Source organism: Scyliorhinus canicula, chromosome 1 (assembly GCF_902713615.1).
Source record: "Scyliorhinus canicula chromosome 1, sScyCan1.1, whole genome shotgun sequence".
In the NCBI taxonomy this organism is placed as follows: Eukaryota; Metazoa; Chordata; class Chondrichthyes; order Carcharhiniformes; family Scyliorhinidae; genus Scyliorhinus; species Scyliorhinus canicula.
Genome location: NC_052146.1, coordinates 167,350,671 through 167,375,386, shown reverse-complemented (window position 1 = coordinate 167,375,386; position 24,716 = coordinate 167,350,671). Strand labels below are relative to the sequence as shown.

At 45.9% G+C, this 24,716-nt stretch overlaps 1 protein-coding gene across 1 annotated transcript in view; it reads left to right on the top strand.

The window, feature by feature from the left end:
- tmem181 (transmembrane protein 181) overlaps positions 1-24,716 on the top strand; it is a 364,173-nt gene that overhangs the window by 289,468 nt on the left and 49,989 nt on the right. Inside the window, 2 exon segments of the mRNA XM_038802279.1 lie at positions 6,548-6,630; positions 7,146-7,235. Of these exon segments, the coding sequence (XP_038658207.1) occupies positions 6,548-6,630; positions 7,146-7,235 (173 nt within the window).

Here is a 24,716-nt window from a genome sequence, read left to right as displayed (position 1 = left end):
GGAATGAGAAAAAAAAGGGCTTAGGAGAGCTAGGAGGAGGCATGAGGTCCTTGGTGGGTTGGATCAAGGAAAACCCCGAGGCTTTTTACTCTTATGTGAGAAATAAAAGAATGACCAGGCTGAGGTTAGGGCCGGTCAAGGACAATAGTGGGAACCTGTGCATGGAGTCAGAAGAAATAGGAGAGGTGTTGAATGAATACTTTTCTTCGGTGTTCACCAAGGGCCATGTTTTTGAGGATGAGAGTGTGATACAGGCGGGTAGGCTGGAGGAGATAGATGTTCTGAGGAAATATGTATTAGCAATTTTGAAATGCCTGAGGGTCGACAAGCCCCCTGGGCCAGATGGGATATATCTAAGGATTCTTTGGGAGGCAAGGGATGAGATTTCAGAGCCTTTGGCTTTGATCTTTGGGTCCTCACTGTCCACGGGGATAGTGCCAGAGGACTGGAGAGTGGCGAATGTTGTTCCTCAGTTCAAGAAAGGGAATAGGAATGACCCTGGTAATTATAGGCCAGTTAGTCTTACTTCGGTGGTCGGTAAGTTAATGGAAAAGGTCCTGAAGGATAGGATTTATGACCATTTGGAAAGATGCAGCTTAATCCGGGATAGTTAACACGGATTCGTGAAGGGTAAGTCTTACCTCACAAATTTGATTGAATTCTTTGAGGAGGTAACGAAGTGTGTAGATGAAGGTAGAGCAGTTGATGTCGTGTACATGGATTTCAGTAAGGCGTTTGATAAGGTTCCCCATGGTCGGCTCATGAAGAAAGTAAGGTGGTGTGGGATAGAGGGAAATTTGGCCAATTGGATAACTAACTGGCTATCACATAGAAGAGAGAGGGTGGTGGTGGATGGAAAATTTTCAAACTGGAGACCAGTTACCAGCGGTGTACCACAGGGATCAGTGATGGGTCTTCTGCTATTTGTGATTTTTATCAATGACTTGGAGGAGGGGGCTGAAGGGTGGGTCAGTAATTTGCTCCAGATTGCACCAAGATTGGTGGAGTAGTGGATGAGGTGGAGGGCTGTTGTAGGCTGCAAAGAGATATTGATAGGATGCAGAGCTGGGCCGAAAAATGGCAGATGGAGTTTAACCCTGATAAGTGAGAGGTGATTCATTTTGGTAGAAAAAATTTGAATGCGGTTAACAGGGTCAACAGCAGGGTTCTGAGGAATGTGGAGGAACAGAGAGATCTTGGGGTTCATGTCCACAGATCTCTGAAGGTTGCCACTCAAGTGGATAGAGCCGTGAAGAAGGCTTATAGTTTGTATGCGTTTATCAACAGGGGGCTTGAGTTTAAGAGCCGCGGGGTTATGCTGCAACTATATATGACCCTGGTGAGACCACATTTGGAGTATTGTGTGCAGTTCTGGTCACATTATAGGAAGGATGTGGAAGCATTGGAAAAGGTGCAAAGGAGATTTACCAGGATGCTGCCTGGTTTGCAGGATAGGTCTTATGAGGAAAGGTTGAGGGAGTAAGGGCTTTTCTCTTTGGAGCGGAGGAGGATGAGAGGTGATTTAATAGAGGTTTATAAGATGATGAGGGGGATATCAGAGAATATTTCCTCGGGTGGATGTAGCTGTCACAAGGGGGCATAACTACAAGTTTCAGGGTGGGAGATATAGGAGGGATGTCCGAGATAGGTTCTTTACTCAGAGAGTGGTTAGCGTGTGGAATGGACTGCCTACTGTGATAGTGGAGTCGGACACTTTAGGAACTTTCAAGTGGTTATTGGATAGGCACATGGAGCACACCAGAACGACAGGGAGTGGGAATGCTTTATCTTGGTTTCGTACAAAGCTCAGCACAACATCGAGGGCTGAAGGGCCTGTTCTGTGCTGTACTGTTCTATGTTCTATTATTTCTGCATCTATCCAGAATCTGCTTATATATCTGTTCTTCAACTTCCCGTGGGCTGTTGGGCGGCCTGTGGTACACCCCCATCATAGTGACTGCCCTTCCTGTTTCTGTGCTCTGCCCACAGTGCCTCGTTACTTGATTTTGCCATGGTGTCCTCCCTCTGTCCAGCTGTGATATGTTCCGTAACCAGTATTGCAATTCCTCCACCTCTTTTACCTTCCTCCCTGTCTCGCCTAAAACACCTATATCATGGAATATTTAGCTGCCAGTCCTTCCCTTTTTTAACCAAGTCTCCTTTTCAGTAACCACATCCATGTTTTGCACGTGAATGAAGGCTCTAAGTTCATCTGTCTTATCTGTTATACTCCGTGCATTGAAGCAGATACACTCCAGACCTCCAGTCGCACTGAGTTCGACCTCCCCAGCCTGACCCTGGCACCATGCTCATCCGCAGTCTCTACTTGCTGGCTTACTGTCCCAATTCCCACCCCCCCTGCCAAATTAGTTTAAACCCACCCGAACCATACTAGCAAACTTCCCAACCAGGATTTTGGTGCCCCTCCAGTACAAGATGCACTGCAGGAACTCACCAAGGCTTCGTTGGCATCAGCTTCCAAACCCATGACTGTTACCGTCTAGAAGGAGAACAGCAGTAGACACATAGGAACACCACCACTTGGAAGTTCCCCTCTCTATATATAAGCAATCTCTCCCTCAATGCCAGCAAAACTAAAGAGCTGGTCATCGACTTCAGGAAGCAAAGTACTGTACACACCCCTGTCAGCATCAACGGAGCCAAGGTGGAGATGGTTAGCAGTTTCAAATTCCTAGGGGTGCACATCACCAAAAATCTATCCTTGTCCACTCACGTCGACGCTATCACCAAGAAAGCACAACAGCACCTATACTTCCTCAGGAAACTAAGGAAATTCGGCATGTCCATATTAACCCTTACCAACTTTTACAGATGCACTATAGAAAGCATCCTATCGGGCTGCATCACAGCCTGGTATGGCAACTGCTCGGCCCAGGACCGCAAGGAACTTAGAGAGTCGTGAATACCGCCCAGTCCATCACACGAACCTGCCTCCCATCCGTGGACTCCATCTACACCTCCCGCTGCCGGGGGCAAGCGGGCAGCATAATCAAGGCTCGCTCCCACCCGGCTTTCTCACTTTTCAACTTCTTCCATCGGGCAGGAGATTCCGAAGTCTGAGAACACGCACGAACAGACTCAAAAATAGCTTCTTCCCCACTGTCACCAGACTCCTAAATGGCCCTCTTATTGACTGACCTCATTAACACTACACCCTGTATGCTTCAACCGATGCCAATGCTTATGTAGTTACATTGTATATCTTGTGTTGCCCTATTATGTATTCTCATGTATTTTCTTGAATTTTGTTTAATTCCCTTTTCTAATGATCTGTTGAGCTGCTTGCAGAAAAATACTTTTCACTGTACCTCGGTACACGTGACAATAAACCAATCCAATCCAATCCAATCTAAGCTTTCACTGTTGCTGGGTCAAAATCCTGGAACCCACACCCTTACAGCATGATGAGCGTACTTACACTCCAGGGGCTGCAGCTGACCAGTACCTTCTCGAGGGCAATTCGGTATCGGCAATAAATGCTGGCCTAAAAGGCTGCCTGTGTAAGATCAAGTGCTGATGCTTTTTTAAAATCTCTTCCTGTACCGACTTGGAAGGTTCCATTTCTTGGGTATCTGACAGAACAAAAGCATATTGGTAAGGTTAAATTGGGGTAAGAGGAGTATAAATTGTGCACTTCGGTCTGCAGCATCCAAATTGGAAAAGACTGAGGGATTACAGGAAAGGATAGTTATGTGTAAAAAAAAAATTCCCACCACTTCTGGCAAACATCAATCGCTTCAATCCCGCCACTGGCAACAGCCAACGACAGCTGACATTGGCCGAATTTTCCATTTGGGAAAAGAAGTGTTCCTCGTGTTCCTGCTGGGACTGAATAGCGTGCGATTCATGTTTCTGTTGGGGCGCTATTTGGTAAGCGAGTCAGGACATTCAAATGAGCCAGCACTCCGGCGCATATTAAAAGCAATTCCCAGCGGGTGTTGTAACCGCTGGGGCCAGATTTAGAACTAAAGATACTGACAGCTGGTGCTGTTTTTAAGTGCTCCATTTACCACACAGTCATTGCTCAGAGAAGAACTGCCTCCCACCCCCTTACCCTGAGTTCGAGAGTCCGAGGTGGGCCCTCAGCTCCATGCCAGTGAGGCAAGGAGGTACGCCCTCTAGGGGCTGGTTTAACACAGTGGGCTAAATAGCTGGCTTGTAAAGCAGACCAAGGCCAGCAGCGCGGGTTCAATTCCCGTACCAGTCTCCCCGAACCAGTCTCCCCGAACAGGCGCTGGAATATGGCGACTAGGGGCTTTTCACAGTAACTTCATTTGATGTCTACTTGTGACAACAAGCAATTTTCATTTCATTTCTTCCCCAGGGTGGGCGGCAGACTCAAACCTGCTGTCCTGTACAGCGCATGGGAGGTGTGGCAGAGGCAGTCAGCACTGCCAGCCTCTCCAGGAGTAGACAGCTGGTGATCCTGAGGGTTGGGGTCACCGGTGAGGCCTCTACCCTAAGAGAGTCGGAGAACCAGGGAGAGTTCCAAAGGCCACGGTTGGTGGGATGAGCTCTGCTAAATTCCTGCTTCCTCTGCAGTGGAGCAATGCTTTTGAGGAGTGCCAACACCTGGTGGGCTGGTGATTGAGCTTGGCCATGCCTGTCCCTTGCTTTTAAGCTGGGGTATGAGGGTGTCCAGAGGGATGGGCTGGGTGGGCAGATGACCAGAGGCTCTCTGAGCATTCACAGAACACAGTCAGCAGTCAGCAGTATGAGCAGCCAGGAGAATGTAAGTAGCACCAAAGGGTTGTGTTTAAGTCACATATTGAGGCAATGCGGTCTGAGCCAGACCACCCTGATCACTATGAGACACCCTGAGTTCATGGACATGGCACCAAGTTGTTCCTCGCTGCTACCCCCAGCCAGGGCACCCCCCCCCCCCCCCCCCCCCCCCCCCCCCCCCCAGCAAGCCCAACAATCTTTGAGGATTGTTCAGAGGTTTTTAGCCTATTGCTCCCCCTCAGCAGCCATGATGTCCAGTCCCTGCTTGTAAATACTGGCATCAATATGTGCCTCTGAGATCTCCGCCTGAGAGGGTGGAGCATCACAGGGGTTGGAGCATGAAGTGTCCATGCCGCTAATGGTGTATAAATCCTTGAAAATGACAGTTTTGGACCCATCGGCAGGAGACGCAAACATGGATAACATCGCCAGAGAGGGACCAGAGCATAATGTAGGAATCAGCATTGGGTGCAAAACTGATTTTTTTCCATCTCACGTGATTTTCTGCCAGTTGCAATTCTCACTGCCAGCATCACAAAGTGGAGAATTAGCCCATTGTCTCCTCAGTGGGGGTTAAAATATTCAGACACGCTTATGCTCCTTCAGTTTTTTGCAGCTGCTGACTTTTATGTGTTAACATCTTCTGCAATAAAGAGGAGCTAGGTCAACATGTGTTCTTTAATGTGTTATGGTGATATGGCAGGCATGATTGAATAGCTGTGTCAGTTGCAAGTTATGGGTGTGAGACTTGCTGCAGTGCCAAGTGAATGTGGATGAGATAAAGCATGTGCTTTAAAGCATGTGGTTGTATTCAGTCCTGATTGATTGAGATTGTTGGGTGATGATTCATGGGCAGGACTGCAGGAAATTGAGCAGTGGATGAGATCAGTGGTGCAGTTGGGAGAATATATCATTTAAAGATGAACACGCCCACCTTGAAAATTCATATGAGATCATTAAACCTCTTCCTGCACTACATCCAAGTTCTAGGAAGAACACGCCCATCATTGACATTCATAGAATCATAGAATTTACAATGCAGAAGGAGGCCATTAGGCCCATCGAGTCTGCACCGGCCCTTGGAAAGAGCACCCTACCTAAGCCCATACCTCTACCTTATCCCCATAACCCAGTAACTCCACTCAACCTTTTTGGACACTAAGGGCAATTTATCTGGGCCAATCCACCTAACCTGCACATCTTTGGACCGTGGGTGGAAATCGGTGCACTCGGAGGAACCCCACGCAGACAAACCGGATGAACCTGGGACCCTGGAGCTGTGAAGCAACTGTGCTAACGTGCCGCCTGTTTGGCACCATTATTTCACACTGCCTCCTGTGCATGTGTGTGCAGGGTCTTCTCTCCCTCTGTAGAATGAGGGCATCCCTCTTTCTTTCTCCCTCTTGCACCTAGCCCTCTAATGTAGTGACCAAAAGCCTTGGTTGCAGCCTCTCTCACAGCCATTGCTCAAAATATGAACACAGAAATGGTTTTCAAAAGATTTCTCACTGCTTCTTGCCACAATGTGGTGAAGGCTATTTCTAAGAATGTAGAAAATCATTAACTATTAAAATAATGTCTGACTGCATTTCTTGATTATTTCTCCACTTGAAATCCTAACCAAAGCAGATCTTTCCTAAATTGGTTTGTTGAAATGTTATTATCGCTATTTTAGAAACTAATTTCACTTTCACCTGCGGTTATTGCAGCTGCACCTCATTTTCTTAGTACTACTTAAAAAATGTAACATGTTCTTTCTTCTCTTGATAATTATTTTTGTCTCTAATTAATTTTATTTCAGCATTGTAATATTATACTTGAGGTTTGGAGCGAAGGTCCTGCAAGATAACTTTGTAGCTGAGCTTTCAACTCATTATCAGAATTATATCCTTTTGTTCAATTTGATTTCTGATGGTGATCAATTTTGATTGTGATATAACATAAGCTAACGCAATTGTATAAAGATGTTATGTTCGTACAAGTTTAGTATGTAATTTTAGTAAGTGAAATAGGACAATATTTACTCACTCGCAATTGTTTGTGGGGGTGGGGGGCGGGGCGGTGGCTGATAGGTTCAGACAAATGATTTACAATCTATAAGTGACCCCTTATAAGGATAGAAGGATATAAGAAGGATAGTTTGACAGGAAGTACCTGTATGCAAATTCAGTTACCACCTCCTGGTATTTTGGACAAGCTGTGAAAGGACAAGCAAGTACAGTATTTTTAAATTTTCAAATGTATTTATGAATATTTAATTGTTCTTAAAATTGTCTTGTGTCAGTTTTCTTGTATTGAACCAATGCTTATTGTCACAGGGCAAGTTGTTTGACACTTTAATAAGTTATTTTTAATATTCTAGTCCTTTGTGTTTGATTCACTTCCTTTACTAAGTCTACCAGCTGAATTTTTATCTTTCTATGGCCTGCTGAACTACTACCTGTATACGTTGGCATATGTTTATTCCCCTTCGAAGAATGCAGTGTACGGTATGTGAAACTTTATGCATTTTTGGTGTTTGGCTAGGTTTTGAATAAGCATTGCCGCAGATGTGATGCTGAGAATTTTCCAAATTGCAATAGAGACGTTATGTCCAAATGAAACAAAAACAAACAGCTGTCTTTCAGTTGAAGTTAACAATTGATTGGGTTGGTTTGGATTGATAGAATTTTATTCGCATGATAGTCTGTTGTTAAATTTGAGTCTGTTGTTAAATTTCTGATTTAAATAAAGAAAAAGAGCTTGCATTTTATACAGTTCAATGCACGTACTTCACAGCCAATTTAAATGCATTTGAAGTGTAATCACCATTATAATATAGAGGACAGCACATACCACAAAAGCAATGATAAGAATAAACTTAGCTTGTATTGCATTTAGACAGTGAACAAATTGGGCTGTTTAAAATAATGAGGGTATTCAGTCGGGTAAATACAGTTTTTTAGGTGGGGATTTCATAAGTGGCGGCATAATAATATTAGAACAAGGTATTCGTTACTAAAATCAGGAAGCACTTTTTTCACACACAAACTCTAGTCCTTTGTCCCTCACAAAACTGTCTGTGCAAACAAAATTAAACATTTTAAGACTGAGATCAATAGGTTTTTGTTCGGAACAGATCAAAGGAGGGCAAATGAAATTGGGATACAAACCAGCCATGATCTCAATCAGAGAACTTTGGGTCAGAGTAGCAGTATGGTGGAGACTAACGGTGGAGACTATGGTGAGACCTCAGTCGGAGGGCCCGAAGGTAAGGGAATGTGACTGTCGGGGAGCAAGTTAGGTGACAGGGAAGAAGCTGATTGATGAATAGCTGGTGAGATTTTTTGGATCAGAGAAGAAACAAATCTTCAGTTTATTTCTAGTTGGTTTGAACAGTACATTTTTACGTCTGCTGAATGCGTAGAAGTCAGCCTCAGAAGTTAGATCGGCCTTCTCGAAAGTGATTCCATGGAAAACAATGGGTCCTGATGGAGTTCCCGGTCGTGCACTCAGATCCTGTGTGGACCACCTGGCGGGTGTGTTCGCAGACATCTTTACACGTTCCAAGGTTTCCGAATCTTTCACGTTCCGAGGTTTCCACCTGCTTCAAGAAGACTACTATCATATCGATGCCAAAGAAGAACCAGGCAGCGTGCCTCAACGACTACCGCCCTTGGCCCTGACATCTATTATTATGAAGTGTTTTGAGAGGTTAGTCAAGGGACACAACATCTCCAACTTTCCAGATTGCCTAGGTCTATTGCAATTCGCATACCGCCACAACCGCTCCACAGCAGACGTCTTCTCCCTGGCCCTGCACTCATCCGTGGAGCATCAAGACAACAAGGATACTTACGTGAGACTCCTGTTGGAATTATAGAATTTACAGTGCAGAAGGAGGCCATTCGGCCTATCGAGTCTGCACCAGCTCTTGGAAAGAGCACCCACCCAAGGTCCACACCTCCATCCTATCTCCATAACCCCACCCTACACAAAGGGCAATTTTGGACACTAAGGGCAATTTATCATGGCCAATCCACCTAACCTGCACATCTTTGGACTGTGGGAGGAAACCGGAGCACCCAGAGGAAACCCACGCACACATGGGGAGAATGTGCAGACTCCACACAGACAGTGACCCAAGCCGGGAATTGAACCTGGGACCCTGGAGCTGTGAAGCAATTGTGCTAACCACAATGCTACCATGCCGCCCTGTTCATTGACTACAGCTTCGCCTGCAACATCATCATCCCAGCCAAGCTCATATCCAATCTCCAAAATCTAGGCCTCCTCCCTCTGCAACTGGATCCTTGACTAACTGACCCACAGACTGCAAACAGTAAGGATAAAAAATGACACCTCCTCCATCATAGTCCTCATGACCGGGGCCCCGCAAGGCTGCGTACTTAACCCCTGACTATAATCCTTATACACACATGACTTTGTGGCAACATTCGGCTCCAACTCCATTTACAGATTTGCTGGTGACATGACCGTAGTGGGTCAGATCTCAGAAACCGATGGGTCACAGTACAGGAGGGAGATAGAGAACGTAGTGGCAACAAAACTAAGGAGATGGTGATCGACTTCATGAAGCAAAGTGTCCGAAGCGCCTCTGTCTGTATCAATGGTGCTGAAGTGGCGATGGGTGATAGCTTCAGGTTCCTAGGTGTAAACATCACCAACAATCTGTCCTGGTTCTCCCACGTCAACGCCAGGACCACAAAAGCGCAGGACGTCAGGTGTTGGCCATGTTGTGAGTGGTCACATACAGGCCTGATGGCACAAAATATAGCTCTCTTTACCCGATACTGGAATTAATTTTAATGAAAAGGACATAGGTGAATGTTGGAGGATTAGCTTACCCCGGGAGTGGTATGTCTGCTGGTTATCAGACCTGGTAGAAAACAGTGAGAGATTTGGCTGAAAAGTTGGAACAGGATTGTGCTGCAGCAGCTACTGTAAACATGCAGGCCAGGCAAGGTTTGATGCAAGCTGGAAGGCTTCAGCTTGAATTGATGGCCTTTATTAAAGTGGAATTCCAGCAGCAGAGGAAAGAAATGCGAGAGGATCGCTCAAAGACCATCGAAGGAGCAGTGGCACCCCTGAAGATTTCTTTGGAACAGGTGGAGAAATGCCTGGAGGTACAGGGGTCACAGATTCAGGAGTGATCTCTGACTACAGCGATCGTGTGGTGACTCTGGAGGCGGAGGTAGGGCTCCGAGGAAACCTCTGTAAAATGTTGAAGGCAAAGGTAGAGCAGCAGGAGAATACCTCGAAGGCAGAACCTGCGAATTGTGGGCCTGCCTGAAGGAGTGGAAGGTGTGAGTGCCATGAGAAATGTCTCGAAGATGTTGGTGGGGCTGATGGCGGAAGGGGTGCTCGATAAGGCCCCTGGAGTGGACAGAGGCCCTGAGATAGAAGCCTAGAGCTGAGGAGCCTATGACTCTGTGAGCCGCCGCGGGCGGTGATCGCGAGACTCCACAAATTTGTGGAGAAAGAGAAAGTTTTGCGATAGGCCAGTGTGATGGGCCAGGGTTTAGAGTACTCCAAAGTGTATCATGGAGATCACCTGATGCACGACTTTTACTAGATTGTGGTATGCGAAACACAAGGGCTTACTCTGCAGGTGTGGTGCAGCAGAAATCTAAAAGTATTTTTAAAGAAAAACAATGTTTATTCTATGAACTTAATTAACCTTTGTAAAACACACAATGAACATCTTAGCAACCATCAATTCAAATGCAACCCCCAAAGAATACAACACTCTAAGTAATCCTTAAACTTTCCTTTTAACATCCATACGACGAAAACCCTTTTAACAGAAGCACATCAGGTTTAAATTCTCAACTGAGAGCAGTCATCACTCTGAATTCACCAAATGATCAAGAGATAGCCTTTAGATGGCAGAGAGAACAAAATTATACCTTCTTTGGCTGGCTGTAGCTCCAACACTAAAACAAAACAAAAAAAATACAGACACCGCCAAGATCTTTCTCAAAGCGAAACTATAAAGCAGAGCCAGAGCTCAGCTTCACCCACACTTTGACATCACTGCAGCCACTTGAGCCGACACACATTTCTTAAAGTGACATTCCCATGACACCTCCCCCAAGAAAAAAACAATAAACTTATCAATTTCAAGATGGTTTCATTTTTCACCTTTTCACTATCCTTTAAGAAATAGACACAGAAAATATTCTTTTTCGTTTCAAAAATCAACACATGCAAACATTTATAATAACATAGTCCATTTTTTTGTTCTTCTTCCTCCAACTGGAATCCTTATTGATTGACAGTCTCTTTGAACAAGAAGGTCTCTGCATGATCCATCCATTCCTCTATGCCTCGACATGTCTATTTAAAGTCAGATACTTCAGTTCAGTTTGATCTCAGAGTCCCTTGTAATTCTCCAACACAGGAGCATTGGTTATCACAGCTTTCAGGCCTTCAAATGCCTGTTGGAGCTCCGCTGTCCACTGAAATTTTTGACGTTTCTTTAGCAAGTCCATTAATGGAGCAATCACGCTACAAACATTTTGCACAGATGTTCGATCAAATCTATTCATGCCAAGAAATCGCATTATTACCCGTCGTGTCGAGGGTATCGGAAACTCCCCAATAACTTTTGTTTTCACATCCCATGGGACCACTTTCGCCGACCTAGAACCCGACTGGTCCATCCAAAGGATCTAAGATCGTGTTAAAATCACCCCCCATGATCAACCGGTGCGACTTGAGGTCCGCGATTTTTCCCAGCATCTTCCTAACAAATTCGACGTCGTCCCAGTTTGGGGCACCAATGCCATTCCCTCCCATTTCCCGCTCACCATAATAAATCTGCCTCCCGGGTCTGTCTCTGTTTCCCCACCTCAAATGCCACCTTTTGTTAATCAGGATGCCCACCCCCCTTGTTTTAAAGTCCAATCCTGAATGGAACCCCTGTCTGACCCATCCCTTTTTAAGTAACAATATGAAAACTTTATCTCCACTGGCAAAACTACGAACTTTGGATTTCTTGTCCACTACCCGTTTCATCACATGTTGTGCAATTTTAAAATGCTGTCTAGCCAATTCACCTACTCTATTTAAGCGTTCCCTAAAATTTGATACGTAATCCAATAATGTAAGTTCCGACTGCTCACTCACCAATTTTTCCTTAATCAATTTAAGTGGTCCTCTTACCTCATGACCAAAAATTAGTTCAAAGTGACTGAATTTGGTTGACTCATTAGGTGCATCCCTAATTGCAAACAGTACGAATGGAATTCCTTTATCCCAATCTTCTGGATAATCTCGATAAGAAGCTCTCAACATTATCTTTAATGTTTGATGCCACCTTTCTAACGCTCCCTGCGATTCTGGATGGTACTCGGTTGATTTCAATTGTTTTATTCATAAGCTATCCATAACTTCTTTGAATAACTGAGGTAAAATTTGATCCTTGATCCGATTGAATTTCTGTTGGTAGTCCATATCTAGTAAAGAATTTAAGTAACTCCTCCACAATCTTTTTAGCTGTAATATTATGTAGTGGAATGGCCTCTGGAAACCTAGTAGACACATTATAGTCAAAAGATATTGATTCCCATTTTTCATTTTAGTAAGTGGTCCAACACAATCAATTAAAGGTTGTAAAACCTTGTAAAAGGTTCCTCAAATGCTGGAATGGGTATTAAGGGCACTGGTTTTATCACTGCTTGAGGTTTCCCTATCACTTGACATGCGTGACATGATCGACAAAATTTAACTGCAGCTTTATGTCATCCAGGCCAATAAAAATGTTTTGGATTTTAGCTTGAGTTTTCCTCATTTCCAAATGACCTCCCACTGGTATCTCATCTATCATTCACAACTCCAGGGTCCCAGGTTCGATTCCGGCTTGGAGTCCGCACGTTCTCCCCGTGTGTGCGTGGGTTTCCTCCAGGTACTCCGGTTTCCTCCCACAGTCCAAAGATAGAACATAGAACGATACAGCGCCGTACAGGCCCTTCGGCCCACGATGTTGCACCGACATGTGAAGTCAAAAACTAAAGGCCATCTAACCTACACTATGCCATTATCATCCATTTGCTTGTCCAATCAACTTTAAAATGCCCTCAATGTTGGCGAGTTCACTACTGTTGCAGGTAGGGCATTCCACGGCCTCACCACTCTTTGCGTAAAAAACCTACCTCTGACCTCTACCCCTCAATTTAAGGCTATGTCCCCTCATGCTAGCCACCTCCATCCGCGGGAGAAGGCTCTCACTGTCCACCCTATCTAACCCTCTGATCATTTTGTATGCCTCTATTAAGTCACCTCTTAACCTTCTTCTCTCTAACGGAAACAACCTCAAGTCCATCAGCCTTTCCTCATAAGATTTTCCCTCCATACCAGGCAACATCCTGGTAAATCTCCTCTGCACCCGTTCCAAAGCTTCCACGTCCTTCCTATAATGAGGCGACCAGAACTGTACGCAATACTCCAAATGCGGCCGCACCAGAGTTTTGTACAGCTGCAACATGACCTCATGGCTCCGGAACGCAATCCCTCTACCAATAAAGGCCAACACACCATAGGCCTCCTTCACAACCCTATCAACCTGGATGGCAACTTTCAGGGATCTATGTACATGGACACCGAGATCCCTCTGCTCATCCACACTACCAAGAATTTTACCATTAGCCAAGTATTCCGCATTCCTGTTATTCTTTCCAAAGTGAATCACCTCACACTTCTCTACATTAAACTCCATTTGCCACCTCTCAGCCCAGGTCTGCAGCTTATCTATGTCCCTCTGTAACCTGCAACATCCTTCCGCACTGTCTACAACTCCACCGACTTTAGTGTTGTCTGCAAATTTACTCACCCAACCTTCTGTGCCCTCCTCTAGGTCATTTATAAAAATGACAAACAGCAGCGGCCCCAGAACAGATCCTTGTGGTACGCCACTCGTAACTGAACTCCATTCTGAACATTTCCCATCAACCACCACCCTCTGTCTTCTTTCAACTAGCCAATTTGTGATCCACATCTCTAAATCACCCTCAATCCCCAGCCTCCGTATTTTCGCAATAGCCGACCGTGGGGAACCTTATCCATCGCTTTACTGAAATCCATATACACCACATCAATTGCTTTACCCTCGTCTACCTGTTCAGTCACCTTCTCAAAGAACTCGATAAGGTTTGTGAGGCATGACCTACCCTTCACAAAACCATGCTGACTATCCCTAATCATATTATTCCTATCTCGATGATTATAAATCGTATCTCTTATAATCCTCTCCAAGACTTTACCCACAACAGACGTGAGGCTCACCGGCCTATAGTTACCGGGGTTATCTCTACTCCCCTTCTTGAACAAAGGGACCACATTTGCTATCCTCCAGTCCTCTGGCACTATTCCTGTAGCCAATGATGACATAAAAATCAAAGCCAAAGGCTCAGCAATCTCTTCCCTGGCTTCCCAGAGAATCCTAGGAGAAATCCCATCAGGCCCCGGGGACTTATCTATTTTCGCCTTGTCCAGAATTGCCAACACTTCTTCTCTACGCACCTCAATGACATCTATTCTAATAGCCTGGGTCTCAGCATTCTCCTCCACAACATTATCTTTTTCCTGAGTGAATACTGACGAAAAGTGCAGGTTAGGTGGATTGGCCATGATAAATTGCCCTTAGTGTCCAAAATTGCCCTTAGTGTTGGGTGGGGTTACTGGGTTATGAGGATAGGGTGGGGGTGTTGACCTTGGGTAGGGTGCTCTTTCCAAGAGCCGGTGCAGACTCGATGGGCCGAATGGCCTCCTTCTGCACTGTAAATTCTATGATATCTATGAACTTCTGCCCACTTTTCATCTGCTTGCATATGTAAAGGTCTCCATTTTCTAATCAAGACATAATTTTTACGGTGATAACACTCAGATTCCTCTTCCGTGTATGCTTTCTGATACATCTGTTTTATTTCTATATCTTTCTGTTGTAACTCCGCCAATTTTCATGTACTAACAATATCCGCCTCATTCTCCACCTGTTCTTGTTCTTTTTCAACCATCTGATCAAATATTGTTTCTGATAATTGAACTTCAACTTTATCTTCGCTCCCTGATTTCTCCTCTTGTCCTAACCTGTGACTTTGCGACCTTGTTACTACACAATCCGGAAATATCCCAGGATATTCGTTCTTCAACCCTTCAGTTGTCTGATTTTCCAGTGACTTATCATCCACAGTAGGTATCACTCCCACCTGCGATCCAGCTATATCATTATCCAAGATAAACTGTATTCCTGGACAGGACTAAGGGCCTCACGGTAGCATGGTGGTTAGCATCAATGCTTCACAGCTCCAGGGTCCCAGGTTCGATTCCCGGCTGGGTCACTGTCTGTGTGGAGTCTGCACGTCCTCCCCGTGTGTGCGTGGGTTTCCTCCGGGTGCTCCGGTTTCCTCCCACAGTCCAAAGATGTGCAGGTTAGGTGGATTGGCCATGCTAAATTGCCCGTAGTGTAAGGTTAATGGGGGGATTGTTGGGATACGGGTTACGTGGGTTTAAGTAGGGTGATCATTGCTCGGCACAACATCGAGGGCTGAAGGGCCTGTTCTGTGCTGTACTGTTCTATGTATCTATGTATCTAAGATAGTTCATCTATTACTCCTACTACTACTTCACCACTCTTCACTGGACTTTCCAATCTTACCTTATATAATGGAACACTACTCTTCTCGCCCTAAATTCCACATATTGCCATCTTTTCTGGCAATATTCTCCCCAAACCAAATAACTCCTCATTTCTTACCATTAAAGATTGACTAGCTCCCGTATCTCTTAAAATTGTGACTGCTTTACCTGCTCTTCCTGATACACATGAGTACACTTTACCCACACAAGTAAATTCTTTAAAGAGATCTGGCACCTTCTTATCAATCATCTCTTGATTTTATGCCTCTTCCACGCTCCTGGATTTCCTTTTTAATCTGAGGTCCACTCTCCTTATTATCTCCTATCAGATCACCTTTACCTTTATCGCTACATGTCCTCAGTTTCTATCCCTCGCAGGCTGAAACTAATGTCGTAATCCAAACTTTGATTTCTGAACTAATTCATAATCATCTGCAATTTCTGCTGCTAACCTCGCAGTTTTAACCCTCTGTTCTTCCACATGAGTTCCCACGACATCAGGAATTTGTTGCTCGTTTTACTGGAGTGTATTAACACGCCTCCGTTTAAAGGCCGTGTGCTTAACACTACTATGGCTCTGTGTATGTAATTATGCTCAGGAGTCGCCAGGTGCAGTATTTAGACACCTCACAAGTATATCAAGGTCAGGTTCAAAGTAACAAATCTGTACACCGATTAGTAAGTCCAAACGATTGATATTTATTATGACAAATATAATAAATACACATGCATACGCTAAAGAGACTAACTTACTTCTAATACTAAACAACTAAAATACTTATCTAGACAGGAACAGGCAAGGTCAGGGAGCAAGGCCTTCGTCCCGTTCTTGGTCTGCAACTCTCAGGTACTTAAAGTTGTCAGGATCTAGCAAGGTCTGGATCCCATAGCGATCGTTGTATTGGCACTTACAGTTCGATGGCTGATGGCTCAACGGCTGGTGATGGAACTGGAGTCAGGATGCGATGTAGCAGCAAAGCGGAGCCGGAGCAAAAGTAGCAGTCAGAGCCGGAGCCAAAGCAGACCGAACCACGTGCGGGGTCTACTTTTATAGTTCCTAGAAGTCCGTGCCCCTTCGGGGCGGGCCTTTTACCTGCCATGTATCAATTGGGCCTTTCCCAATCGGTATCTTCTAAACCCCCCAATCTGAGGGTCGTCCCTCGATGGGTGGGCTGTCCCTATGGTTCTTTGTGTTGGATACAGTGGTGCCGTTCTGTCTGGGCGTCTACTCAAAAGTATCCATTCATACTTAAATGTTTCTATTGTGCGGGGTCTGGATCTGGATCACCTCATTACTATGTAGATCTTGTTGCCATTTACACCTTTGGCTGAAACTCTGCACCTGGCCAAAAACTGGTTTCTGTACGTGCAGAATGCTGATTAGTCTTCTGCAAACTGCTTGTCCTCACTAAGACTGTTTTTCCCTGCAGCCTTAGCAGTTCTCCATTTTGTAGCCCATTGTCCATCTTAGGTGGCTACAAATTGAATTTTTAAACTCCTCCAAAAGTATAATTTCTTGAGAGCTTCAAACGTTTGGTCTATTTTCAAAGCCCTTATCCACCTATCAAAATTACTCTGAGCCTTTCAAACGCCATGTATGTTTGACCAGGCTCTTTCCTTAAATTTCTCAACCTTTGTCTGTGGGCACCGGGCACTAGTTCACATGCACCTAAGATGGATTTTTTCACTTCATACATTCCAGATACCTCATCCGGTAGTGATGCAATCACTTCACTAGCCCTACCTACCAACTTTGTTTGAATCAGTAATACCCACATCTCCTGTGGCCATTTCATTTGTTTCGCTATTTTCTCAAAGTTATCACTCTGAATTCACCAAATTAGCAAGAGATAGTCTTGAGATGGCAGAGAGAACAAAATTGCACCTTCTTTGGTTGACTGTAGCTCTAACACTAAAACGAAACTAAAAAACAGACACACCCAAGCTTTTTCTCTAAGCGAAACGATAAAGCAGGGCCAGAGCTCAGCTCCACCCATACTCTGACATCACTGCAGCCACTTGAGCAGACAAACATTTCCTAAGGTAACACTCCCATGACAGCCAGGGAGAAGCGTACCTGCGACCGGGAGGGGAATAAGGTCCGAATTTATCAGGACATTGGAGCCGGGTTGACGAAGCGACAGGCAAGCTTCAACAAGGCCAAGGCACTTGTACTGGCGGCAGATCAGGTTAGGGGTTCTCTATCCGGCAAAATTATGGGTGACGTTCGGAGGCCGGGAGTATTATTTTGAGACCCCAGAAGCGGCTGAAGACTTCATTAATGAGCATAAACTGGGGGAGAACTGAGTGGACAATGCTTGGGATCCAGGGTGCTTGCACTTTGTAATGGTCGGGAGCATGTTTGAAGTGGGGATAGGGATTGGGGAATTTTCATTTTTTTGGGGGTGGTTTGCTGTTTACTGTTGCGATTGCAAGGGGTTGAAGGGGTGAAAGGTTTATGTGGGGATGAATGTTCCCGTTCCCCCCCCCCCTCCTGTTTTATGGGACTGTTTGTGTTTAACATTTGTTTGTTTGTTTTTGGAGAAGGCTGCCTGGAGTTCAGGAGAAGTCTTTGTCGGTGGGGGATTGTGAGCTGAGGAGTGAGGGGGTGCGGGAAGGGAGGTCATTAGAAGATGCCATTGGGCAGGCGCTGCCGCGCTTGAAGTTGATACTGGTAAACGGAAGTGAGGTGGTGGGGGAGAAGGCCGAGAGGGGTGTCCGGGAAAGTGGGGGGGAAGGCAAGGTGGAGGGGGAAGTGGGGGAGGTTTTGCAACATGACAGTGGGTGAGAAAGATGACATGGTCAGGGGAAGAGTAAGGGGCCATCTGGGATGGGCTATGTATAGGGTGGAATTAAGGGGACGGGAGTTAAGTGAGGATGATGACGGATGGTAGAAGGGATTGGAGGCAAAAGCCTCCGGTAAGGCTGGTAACGTGGAACGTCCGGGACTGAATGGGCAAGTTAAAAGGTCGTGAGTGTTTGCACACCTCCAGGAGCTTGAAAGCGGGTGTGGTCTTTCTGCAGGACATGCACCTCCGGATGAAGGACCAGGGTTTGATTCAAAATCAAGGGGAGTGCCGATTTTAATGAGCAAAATAATATGATTTATGAGTGCGAAGGAGGTGAGGGTTCCGGGTGGGAGTGGGCTATTGGAAGGGGCACCGGTGGTGTTGGTAGATCTGTATGCCCCAAATTGGGATGATGTAGGCTTTATGAGGGGGTTACTGGCGGCGATCCCGGATTTGGCCACGCATCAGTTGATCATGGGAGGAGATTTAAACTGTCTCCTGGTGCCGAGGATGGATAGGTCGAGCCCCAGGTTGATTGCTAGGGTACGAATGGTAAGGGAGCTGGGGGGGGGGGGGTTTGGAGAGGATGGCTCTGGTGGATCTATGGCACTTTCAGAACCCTGGGGGAAGGGAGTATTCTTTTTGTCACATGTCTGTAAGGTTTTTTGAGGATTGATTACTTTGTAATGAGTCATGAGATTTTGGTTGGGGTGAAGGGTGTATGTGGGGTTAGTTATCTTGGACCATGCACTCCACTGGCTGGGGATTCGGTTTAGATCGGGATGAGAGCAGAGGCCGGGGTGGAGTTTTGACTCGGGGTTGTAGGCGGATGGAGGCTTTTGTGATAAGGTGTGGGCAGCGATTAAGGAGTATGTGGAGTTGAATCAGAATGCGAGGTGGCGGCGGCCATTTTTTGCAATGCACTGAAGCAAGTGGTCGGCGGGAAATTATTTTGTTTAAGGCTTGTGCAGATAGGGAAAGGAGGGAGGAACGTGACTGTCTGGTGAGCAAGATAGTGGAGGTGGACAGGGAATATTTGAGGGTGCCCACCATTGAGGGATTGGTGAGGAGGAATAAGTTGCAGGGACAATTTGACAGGCTGACAACACGGAGGGTGGGAGGGCAATAGGGCAAGAGAGGTGCAATATGAGTAGGCGAGCCGAATGCTGGCGCATCAGCTGCGGTGGCAGACTGCGTCCAGAGAAATATTGAAGATACAGACTGGGGCTGAGGATGTGGTGTCGGAGCCAGAGACGATAAACAAGGCGTATAGGGAGTACTACCAGAGACTTTACGAGGCAGACCCGGGGGGAGAGAATGCAGACATGGGCAGTTTCTGGGCAAGCTGGAATTTCCCCAATGGAGTAAGCAGAGAGGCAGGCATTGGTGGAGCTCCTGGGGTTGAAGGAAGTGCTGGATATTATCAGGGGTATGAATGCCCCTGGGCCAGATGGCAACCCGGCGGAATTTTATAAGGAATTTGATACGGACCTGGCATCATATCTGTTGGGGGTGTTTAATGAAGCACTGGAGAAGGGGGAGTTGCCGGAGACGATGACACAGGCAGTAATTACACTAATCCTGAAAAAGGGGAAGGACCCGGTGGAATGTGGGTTGTATAGTCCCATATCACTATTGAACACAGATGTGAAAGTATTGGCTAAGTTGTTGGTGGGGAGGAAGGAGAATTGTGTCCTGGGTGTGGTTGCAGAAGCTTTGTGAAGGGCAGGCAGCTCACGAGTAATATAAGATGGCTGTTGAATGTGGTGGTGATCCCTGCACCATCTCTGGTAGTAGATGTGTGTGTGACCGTGTTTGAGGAGCTGTTCGTCGCGGGGAGAGGGGGTGTGAAAATGTAGAAAAACCTGTACAGACTGTATAGTTAAATGCTGAGAAGTATGTTTCCTGGGGTGTTTATTAGCTGTAACCTGTTTGGATACGTGTTTGTAATGAAATACAACACCTTGACGTCCTCATGAAATTAAGGAAATTCGGCATGTCCATGATGACTCTTACCAATTTTTATAGAAAGATGTGAACACAGCCCAGTCTATCACACGAATGCGCCTCCAATTCATTGACTCTGTCGACAACTCTCACTGTCTTGGGAAAGAGGCCAGCATAATCACCACCCCACCAAGGTTATTCTCTCTTCAAACCTCTTCCATCGGGCAGAAGAAAGAAAAGTTTGAGAATGCACATTGATAGATTCAAAAACAGTTTCTTCCCCGCTATTACCAGATACCTGAATGGCCCTCTTTTGGGGTGAACTGATCTTCCCACACTTTCTCTACAATTGTAACATTATATTTCATATGCTGCACCTGATGCCTTATGTCTATGTGTTTGTATTGTGTATTTATCGTATGTCCGATGTTTTTCACGTATGGAACGATCTGCCTGGACTCTGCAAAACAACACTTTTCACTGTACCTCGGTTATACAACAAAGAAATCTAGGAGTACAGGTTCATAGCTCCTTTCATTGTTTCATTGGTCAGAACATTCAATACAGGAGTAGGGATGTGTTGCTGAAGTTGTACAAGACATTTGTAAGGGCTCACTTGGAATACTGTGTATAGTTCTGGTCACCCTATTATAGAAAGGATATTATTGAACTAGAAAGAGTGCAGAAAAGATGCTACTGGGACTTGATGGTCTGAGTGATAAGGAGAGGCTGGTTAGACTGGAACTTTTTTCCTGGAGCATAGGAGGCTTTGGGGTGATCTTATAGATGTCTATACACCGAAATCGCGTTCGACGATCGGCTGGAGAATCCAAGTTTACGACAGAATCGGGGGCAACGTTTCTTGTGAACTCGAGGAGTACGCTGTGCCACGTATCGATGGCCTCAGGACATTGCCTGAAGCCCACACCCCCAGACCCGATGCGCTGCCCCCGACCAGCTGAGTTCTCGATGGCGTGGATCTCTCATGGTTTCACTCGTCGGGAATTCAGCGTGGTGGCTGCGGACTCGGTCCTGCGACGCCACAGTCAGCGGAGGGCCGATCCACAGGCAGGGGGGACGTTATTCGGGGCTGAGGGCACTGTGACAGATGGTCCGCGTGCTGCATCCGCCATGTAGCTCGGCACAGCCGCGGCAGGCCGCCGCCATGCGCATGCGCGGCCACAGACCGAGCACTTCTCCGGGGCATATCGGCAGCTCGAGCTGGGTGCTCTATGCTGCCGCCCTGCTAGTCCCCAGCAAACCGGGGAATCGAACATTTTGCATAATTTTTTCTGGCATAAAATTTTACCTTTCCCACGCCGGCGGGGGACATAGCTCCCATGGGTGAATTCCACCCCACAGGTTTAAGGTAAGGGGGGGGAAGATACAAATCGGTCCAGAGGGGCAATTTTTTCTCACACAGGGTAGTGAGTGTCTGGAACGAGCTGCCAGAGGTAGTAGTAGATCATAGAATTTACAGTACAGAAGGAGGCCATTCAGCCCATCGAGTCTGCACCAGCTCTTGGAAAGAGCACCCTACCCAAGGTCAACACCTCCACCCTATCCCCATAACCCAGTAACCCCACCCAACACTAAGGGTAATTTTTGGACACTAAGGTCAATTTATCATAGCCAATCCACCTAACCTGCACATCTTTGGACTGTGGGAGGAAACCGGAGCACCCGGAGGAAACCCACGCACACACGGGGAGAACGTGCAGACTCCGCACAGACAGTGACCCAAGCCGGAATCGAACCTGGGACCCTGGAGCTGTGAAGCAATTGTGCTATCCACAATGCTACCGTGCTGCCCCAAAGAGGCAGATACAATTTTGTCTTTTAAAAACCTTTTAGACAGTGATATGGGAAAGATGGGTAGAGAGGGTTATGGGCCAAATGCAGGCAATTGGGACTATCTTAGTGGTAAAAACTGGGCAGCAGGGACAAGTTGGGCCGAAGGGCCTGTTTTCATACTGTAAATCTTTATGACTCTATAAATAAAGTCAGTGTGTACCTATGTGGTAATCCGGATTGCGTCTCATGTTCTGAATGACCATTGTGCAGGAAGTGTTGTCAGCTGGAGGGGCTCAAGGTTCAATTTTGGAGGTTCAGCAGCAGCTCATGACTCTGCAGTATATCTGCAAGCTATCTGGATTTCATTTTTCAGAAAGTTGTCACCCAGCCCCCACCCTCGTTTCAAAATGTATAGACTAAGAAGGACTGAGTAACCACCAGTCCAGTATTCTGTTCTAAGTACTGGTGAGAGCCAAGTCCAAGATACCATGGATTACTTGGGCATACAGTGGGCAAGGAGGGAGATCACAAAATAACTAATAATGTAATTCAGTAGTTAGGGGAATAATTAGAAGTTTCTGCAGGTGTGATTCCAGGATTGTGATTGTATGCTGTCTCACCATGCTATTGACATCCGAATCTTAAGGGATATCTGCTTTACTCTTGGTTTGACACGCATTAAGAGGATACTGCATGTAATCCAGTGACAGATGCGATGGTGCAGGAAGCAGGGCTTTAGACTCCTGACCAAGGAATAGGTACTGCACGTCATCAAAGCCAGATCCAATATTGTTGTCTGGGGGTTTGCTTCTGTTGTTGGGAGAGTTGAAGCAGACTTAGCAGGTGTATGAGAATCTAAATGTGCATTAAGAGGGAGAGAAAGAAAGCTGGAAATGGAAGGCAGATGATTCAGTGAATATTTAAGGGAGAGGAAACAAAGAGGAAAACATAAATCACAAAGAATTTGGCAGTGCCTCACGGTATATACTTCAAAGCAAGAAGTCTAATGGGCTGAGGGTAAAGATAGAAACTTCTGAGGGTGACATCACAGTCATTACTGAAATATGGATTAAAGAAGGGCAGAAATGGCAACTCAATTATTCTGAACCATGGGGATAGTGTATAATTTCAAAAAGACAGAGCCAGACAACCGGCAGATTAAATTAAATGGTGAGAAGTGTGAAGTGATGCATTTTGGGAAGAAAAACGTGGAGAGAAAATGGAAAATCAAGGGTACTAACTTGATCGAGTTTTTCAAGGAAGCTGATTGATGAGAGATGGGCAGTGGATGTTGTCTGTATGGACTTCAGTAAGGCCTTTGACAAGGTCCCTCATGGCAGACTGTACAGTAAGTAAAGTCGCACAGGATCAAAGGTGAGTTGGCAAGATGGAAACAGAACTAGCTCGATCATGGAAGACAGAGGGTAGCGGTGGAAGGGTGTTTTTGTGAATGGAGGGCTGTGACTAGTGGCGTTCCACAATGATCAGTACTGGGACACTTGCTGTTTGTAATATATATAAATGATTTGGAGAAAAATATAACTGGTTTGATTAGTAAGTTTGCGGACGACACATAGAACATAGAACGATACAGCGCAGTACAGGCCCTTCGGCCCTCGATGTTGCACCGACACGGAAAAAATCTAAAGGCCATCTAACCTACACTATGCCCTTATCATCCATATGCTTATCCAATAAATTTTTAAATGCCCTCAATGTTGGCGAGTTCACTACTGTTGCAGGTAGGGCATTCCACGGCCTCACCACTCTTTGCGTAAAAAACCCATCTCTGACCTCTGTCCTATATCTATTACCCCTCAATTTAAGACTATGTCCCCTCGTGCTAGCCACCTCCATCCGCGGGAGAAGGCTCTCGCTGTCCACCCTATCTAACCCTCTGATCATTTTGTATGCCTCTATTAAGTCACCTCTTAACCTTCTTCTCTCTAACGAAAACAACCTCAAGTCCATCAGCCTTTCCTCATAAGATTTTCCCTCCATACCAGGCAACATCCTGGTAAATCTCCTCTGCACCCGTTCCAAAGCTTCCACGTCCTTCCTATAATGAGGCGACCAGAACTGTACGCAATACTCCAAATGCGGCCGTACTAGAGTTTTGTACAACTGCAACATGACCTCATGGCTCCGGAACTCAATCCCTCTACCAATAAAGGCCAACACACCATAGGCCTTCTTCACAACCCTATCAACCTGGGTGGCAACTTTCAGGGATCTATGTACATGGACACCGAGATCCCTCTGCTCATCCACACTACCAAGAATTTTACCATTAGCCAAATATTCCGCATTCCTGTTATTCTTTCCAAAGTGAATCACCTCACACTTCTCCACATTAAACTCCATTTGCCACCTCTCAGCCCAGCTCTGCAGCTTATCTATGTCCCTCTGTAACCTGCAACATCCATCCGCACTGTCTACAACTCCACCGACTTTAGTGTCGTCTGCAAATTTACTCACCCATCCTTCTGCGCCCTCCTCTAGGTCATTTATAAAAATGACAAACAGCAACGGCCCCAGAGCAGATCCTTGTGGTACGCCACTCGTAACTGAACTCCATTCTGAACATTTCCCATCAACTACCACTCTCTGTCTTCTTTCAACTAGCCAATTTCTGATCCACATCTCTAAATCACCCTCAATCCCCAGCCTCCGTATTTTCTGCAATAGACGACCGTGGGGAACCTTATCAAATGCTTTACTGAAATCCATATACACCACATCAACTGCTCTACCCTCGTCTACCTGTTCAGTCACCTTCTCAAAGAACTCGATAAGGTTTGT